Below are 5,906 nucleotides of genomic sequence, written 5' to 3' on the forward strand. Positions count from 1 at the left end.
GGTTTTCTTCTTGCCACTCTTACAGATTTAGTGCACACAACTATTTCATCTTATTTACTTTTTTTTATTTAACTTTTATGTCACTAGGAGAATCCCATTAATTGAGATTAAAAAACTCTTTTTGCTAGAAAATCCTGGCCATGACTTGCAACAATTGCAGAACATTTACAACAAAAACAAAAAAAAGTTAACGTTGTCATAAATCATGTACATTTTTTTCTCCTCATATCAATTATCTGTTTTATGTGGGTGTTTCACATAAAACCAACAATAAAGTACAATTAATTTTGTAGATTTAAACAAATCCTTTTGAAATGCCCCATAATTATTACATTTCATCTGATCTGATCGTTGAGCTTACGTTTAGTTTTGCTTTTTTTCTGCTCTCTATCTTGTACAGTTGAGCTCATATGTCTGAGGTCATTATTGCTAAAGTTTGCTGACGTTGTTACAGGTTTGTGTAAGAACTCCTAATCTGCATACAAGATGCAGAGATTTCCTTATAAAGAACTCTATTGGAGCTCCTTTGATTAGGCAATAACATCAAACAGTTAGTGTTTGAGTTATTTGTGTAATTATCTGTGAAAAGTATGTCAGTATCTCAAATGATAAGGGAGAGGGATTTTGGGAAACTGTCCCTAAATAAAAAGCCCCTTGTTGTCTTGTTTGATTTGACCCTGTATCCTTGTCATGCAGTGATAGATGGCTTTTTTGACGTGTGCGTATGTGTGTGTGTGTGCATTTAACTGCATGTCCATTGAACACAGTGTAATCTGTTTATACAAGCTAAACACACTAACACCATGTCCTCTACCCTCCGGCCCCCCTCCAGATTACTTCTCTACTTTGGCAGCCCCTTCAGATGCGTCATCCTCAACTGTATCGCTGTTCACTGAACAAAACTTGAAAAAGAGGAAGACTAACAGCCCTGCACAGCAGTCGTGACGGTAATCCGGCGTCGCTCGTGTGATGGTAGTGCTGGGAACTTTCTGCTTTGCCTCACTGTCGATGTGACACAATCCCTTTTGTCTCAAGTCATGCCATGTGGTCTAGCAAGAAAATGTTGTGTCTGAAAACAAGACAAGGAGCTGATTGGATGGGATGAAAGTACAAGGAAAGGGGAAAAAAAGAGGAAAAAACAACCATGCTGGAGCTCCACCAGGTGGTTTATATTAGCTTGGAACTGCTGATCGCTCTCCTGGCTGTGGCTGGGAACACCCTGGTATGCTGGTCCGTCTGCCTGAACTCCAACCTGCAGAACATCACCAACTTCTTTGTGGTCTCACTGGCGGTCGCTGATATCGCTGTGGGGCTACTGGCAATTCCCTTCGCTATCACAATTAGGTATCATTTCCTCGTTTTTATCTAATTTAGGGCAAGGGTTAATGTTGTACCGCTGAAATATTACATTACGGGATGAGATACATCCACTGGTGATTTCTTCTAATTGTTGTGATGGCTGCCTTTTCGTTCAGTAATGGTTCCTTTTTCATCCGTATCCAGTGTGGGTTTCTGTGCCGACTTTTACGGTTGCCTGTTCATCGCCTGCTTTCTGCTCGTGCTCACACAGAGCTCCATCTTTAGTCTACTGGCCATCGCTGTGGACCGCTACATCGCAATCAAGAATCCACTCAGGTCAGAGCAAAGAACACATGATGTTTAAGTGAGACCAGAAACATGCAAACACTTACTTTCAGAAAAAAAAAACTGTAATTAAGCCTCATCTGGAGAGATTTATGTTGATTCATCCATGATGAACAGATTTTTTTTTTCTGCCTCGAGGGGAAGTAAAGTTGCAGAATGTGACCTTTAGTACTCATTTAAATCAATATTGATTAAGTGCTACCTTGAATTTCCTTGTTGCCAATCTGGGTGCTTTTACAGAACAATGAGTGGTTGGCTAGTAACTGCTGCTCTCTCCTGTTAAGGAAGTTTCATCTTGTAAGCCACAACAGGTGATGCATTTGCATAAGCAGCTGGATAATGGCTTCAGTGTGTACTGAGTGCTAATACTGGTGCCATGAGCCTGCCAACCTGCCCACACAGGATCTCAGTCAAAAACAAAGTAACAGTGTTGAGTATTTGAACTAATGACTCAAGGACTTGCGCTTACTAATGTTTATTTTAGTTTTCCAGCCGAATTTGTTTATATTTGGAAATGTTCTCATTCATACTTAGTTCCGAGAAAAGTTTTGGAGCTTCAGCAAAAATAATTAGTAGTGACTACATAGAATAAATTTACCTCTAAAATTTATTTAAAAAAAAAAAAAAACCTTTTTAACAAGACAATTTTCTGAAACAAAGTGTCTACAGTTTTTGACATGGGGTGGAGACTTGGGTTGGGGGGATAAATATTTTCTACCCATCTCTGCTCAAATAAGCAGAGGTTACATTTACCTAATGTGCATTTAGGAGTATTTTTGCTGCTCTATTGTGCACTGTTCTTTTTTACATTGGTGCACTTCGGTAAGGATTGGACTCGAAAGTTGTAAAAATAACAGTTGTGAAAAACAAAATGATTTTGAAATGTGGTCTTCAGCCTTAATTTGTTATTTTGAAATTATGTCATTCATTTGTACTTTATTTGCCTTTAAAATAAAACAATTTGCACATAGTTTTATACATTTATTTCCTCATTTGATCACATTTTTTACACATTTAATCAGATGTTATGGTTAGTTGCTCAATACTTGAATAGCCTTTTTGTCTGATTCTTTTTTATTCTCACTTGAGTAATTTTTTTTCTTTCAAATGACTTTTTATTGATTATTAGAAATATATTAAAACAACATGGTACAAAGTATAGCAGTACAATTTTAGCAGATTTTAAACTACAAACAAATTCCTAGAAAGCAAACACACCCACACAAAACTAAACAGATGTCATTTTTTGTTGGTTATTTCTTTTTTTCTTTTACCCAAGTAAAAATATGTTTAAGTAATACTATTCTTGAATACATTCAATGACTCCTCTGTCCACCTCTACAAATAAGTTTTCTATTCCTTACTTGTATTTACATTTCCAGGCAAGAAACTATCGCCTTACTTCCTAGCTGACGAATGGTGCTGAAGTTGAATAAGTTTCCTATTTTGTGTACAATGTCAATACCTTTTATGGAATGTAGATTTACGTAATCATCTCTAAGTTTAAAATCTAAAAGACTTAATCTGGTCAAATAATTCTATACTGAACATTGAATCTTTAAAGTACAGCTTGAGATGTAGTCAACTTTTCTGAAGCATGCTGAAATGCAAAAAAAAAAAAAAAACTATATTTCTAATACTTTTTGGCATCAGAACAACCTTAGCTTGACATAGGCACTAAAAACTACAATAAAAGACTCCTAAAACCTCCACTAAATTGTTTGTCATTGATTAGAGATTGTTGAAAGAAGAGACTTGTCGTTTTGAAATACCCGCTATTTTTGCTTTTTAATATTTAAGATGTATTTGAAGAATGTTATAAAAGATTTTTTATTGTGGTGAATTTTTCTGCATATATCACTACAAAGATCTTTGTAAAGAAAAAAAAAATGCATGAACTCCCTGTTGAAAAGGGAAATCTAATTCACAACCAGGCACAACACCAATATATCACAATGTGTTTGCACCTAATGTGTCAAAGAAGGAAGTGCATGCAAAAGGCAGGAAAGTGCAAATTGGATTTGGTAATGATTTTGTTGCAAATAAAATGAGAAACACAATTTTAAGAAAGCGTTTTTAAACATTTTCATGACTCATGATTGTGGTGTGTTTAATCATCAACCCATAAATAGAAAAGGCGGGCCATAAAAATAAATGTGTGCCGACTACTGTAATGATTTTCTGTTAAGAAACCATCAGTTTGTTTTAATAAATACATAATGCAGTTAGATTTAAGTGCACATCCAGTTAAAATTGACAAATATTGACCCGTTCTCGGAGTGATGTAATCATAAAGAGGTTAAACAAAGCTTTCTGCCCTATAATGTATCTTTGTGCTCTGTTCAACCATTTAGGTACAACAGTCTGGTAACAGGGCTGAGAGCAAAGTGCATCATAGCACTGTGCTGGACTTTGTCAGCTGTGATCGGCATGACTCCCCTGATTGGTTGGAACACAGGTGAGAGATCAAATTTAGCCATTTTTCATTCTGTCACTCATATTTTTCTGTCATTAAAAGACATTTTGAAATTTAGAGTTAGGGTAGCTGAAATTATTATTATTTTTTCACTGAATTTTGACTTTTTTTTCCTCAGACGATAAAGTTTACATTTCTGTGAGAAACAGGGATTTTAAAGCAGGGAAAGATCTAATACATGCAGGGCTATGTGTTCTAAGGACGATGACCTTTAGTCTAGTTGCCAAATTATTATTAGCTTGTTTTATGGCCTCCAAATATAACAAAACATCCTCAATGTACACTTAAACTATATTCCCTTTTTCTGAACTTGGATTCTTAATTGAAATCATCTGGGGGGGGTTTGCCTATTTTTTGTAAAAAGATAACTACTAACACTCATGAATCTTGGTATTCTGTGTGTTGTGCTTCCAATTAAACCCATTTTAATCCTATATCATTCTCAGAGTCTTTCTATGGATTTTAACATTAAATCTGTTTTGCCTCTGTTGCACAGGCCAGAACGCAACACTTCACAGCTCAAAAACAAAAAGCTGCCCAAAAGGTCTGACCCAATGCCTTTTTGAGTCAGTTGTTCCTTTGGACTATATGACCTATTTTAATTTCTTTGGCTTTGTGCTGACCCCTCTGTTGGTCATGCTGGTCATCTACATCAAAATCTTTCTGGTGGCGAGGAGGCAGCTCCGTCGAATGAGTATCACGTTTTCTCTCTCACCTATTCCCGGAAGAAGACCTTCATCCTCGAACTCTTCCCATTCTTTTCTGCAGAAGGACGTGCATGCTGCCAAATCACTGGCAATTATTGTGGGCTTATTTGCTATCTGCTGGCTTCCTGTGCATATCATCAACTGCTTGAACCACCTGTGCAAAGACTGTGAGCGTCCAACAATCTGGGTGATGAACATCGCCATCATCCTCTCCCATGCAAACTCTGTGGTGAATCCCTTTATTTACGCCTACCGCATCAGGGAGTTCAGACAGACTTTTTGGAAGATTTTTTACAAGTACATTCTGAGGCAGGCAACCAGCAACGGGGTTGGGACGATGAGTATTGACAGCAGAGATTTCAGCTGCATCAGCATCAGACGGACATCCCAAACGAGTAAAGAGGTTTCAACATGTGGCACAATGGTGAATAGCTACATCCTGGATTCTGATACTCATCCATCAAGATACAAGGTTAATCGCAGAACTTCTAGCCATTGGTCTTCGAATCAAGATGTACTGCCAAGCAGCTGCATCCGCAATGGATACAGAGGGCAAAGTGGCACCTACTCTGGGAAGCAGGAGAACACTAGCACAGCTTTTTGTGCAGAATCTGCTTCATGTGACGAGGGAGCGGCAGATGTTTTTGAGCTGAAAGACAGAGGAGGCTGCACTGATTTTGTCAATGTTCAAGCTGTCTCCGTAAAAAAGACCGATGGTTGCAACTCTACAGACATAACAGAGGTGTCATGACACTTACGTTCATAAATCCATTTTTTCCCCACCGCCATGACGCTCTTGATACTGTACGAACTGCAGACAATTTCTTCAACAACATCAACAAAAAGTCAAACACTGAACAGAATAGTTATTTCTTTCTCGCAGCATAAGACCTGTTTTTATTTACTTTATACTTTTGTTTTCTATATGAGCCAAATTTCAGTTGAAGGTCAGGCTACATGAACATAAAGATGCTTAAAGCAGGATGCTTTTCAATATGAGCTGATGCTTGCATTTTCTCTGCGTGTTTAAGTGACATCTATGGAAATGTCTGTTTTCAAAAAATAAATGTTGAAAAAGC

General features: G+C 37.4%; 1 protein-coding gene across 2 annotated transcripts; it reads left to right on the forward strand.

The window, feature by feature from the left end:
• Nucleotides 1-461: 461 nt before the first annotated feature.
• On the forward strand, nt 462-5,906 carry LOC103147608 (adenosine receptor A2a-like). 2 transcript variants are annotated; one of them, XM_007566042.2, is made up of 5 exons: nt 462-947; nt 1,036-1,344; nt 1,504-1,635; nt 3,999-4,102; nt 4,617-5,906. In XM_007566042.2, the coding sequence occupies exons 2-5, from the start codon at nt 1,145-1,147 to the stop codon at nt 5,576-5,578; spliced, it is 1,398 nt and encodes a 465-aa protein (XP_007566104.1). In that variant the 5' UTR covers nt 462-947; nt 1,036-1,144; the 3' UTR covers nt 5,579-5,906. The 2 variants fall into 2 exon arrangements, with proteins under 2 accessions (XP_007566104.1, XP_007566094.1); XM_007566032.2 differs by having other exon boundaries at nt 462-1,344.

Source organism: Poecilia formosa, unplaced genomic scaffold (assembly GCF_000485575.1).
Source record: "Poecilia formosa unplaced genomic scaffold, Poecilia_formosa-5.1.2 Scaffold6, whole genome shotgun sequence".
Classification (NCBI taxonomy): Eukaryota; Metazoa; Chordata; class Actinopteri; order Cyprinodontiformes; family Poeciliidae; genus Poecilia; species Poecilia formosa.

What these genes read in the sequence shown, in the direction of transcription:
- LOC103147608 (XM_007566032.2), top strand. Translation starts at nt 1,145, where the DNA reads ATGCTGGAGCTCCACCAGGTGGTTTATATTAGCTTGGAACTGCTGATC. An exon ending in CCCTTCGCTATCACAATTAG is followed by an intron (nt 1,345 to 1,503) that starts GTATCATTTCCT and finishes ATCCGTATCCAG; the next exon opens with TGTGGGTTTCTGTGCCGACT. An exon ending in GCAATCAAGAATCCACTCAG is followed by an intron (nt 1,636 to 3,998) that starts GTCAGAGCAAAG and finishes TCAACCATTTAG; the next exon opens with GTACAACAGTCTGGTAACAG.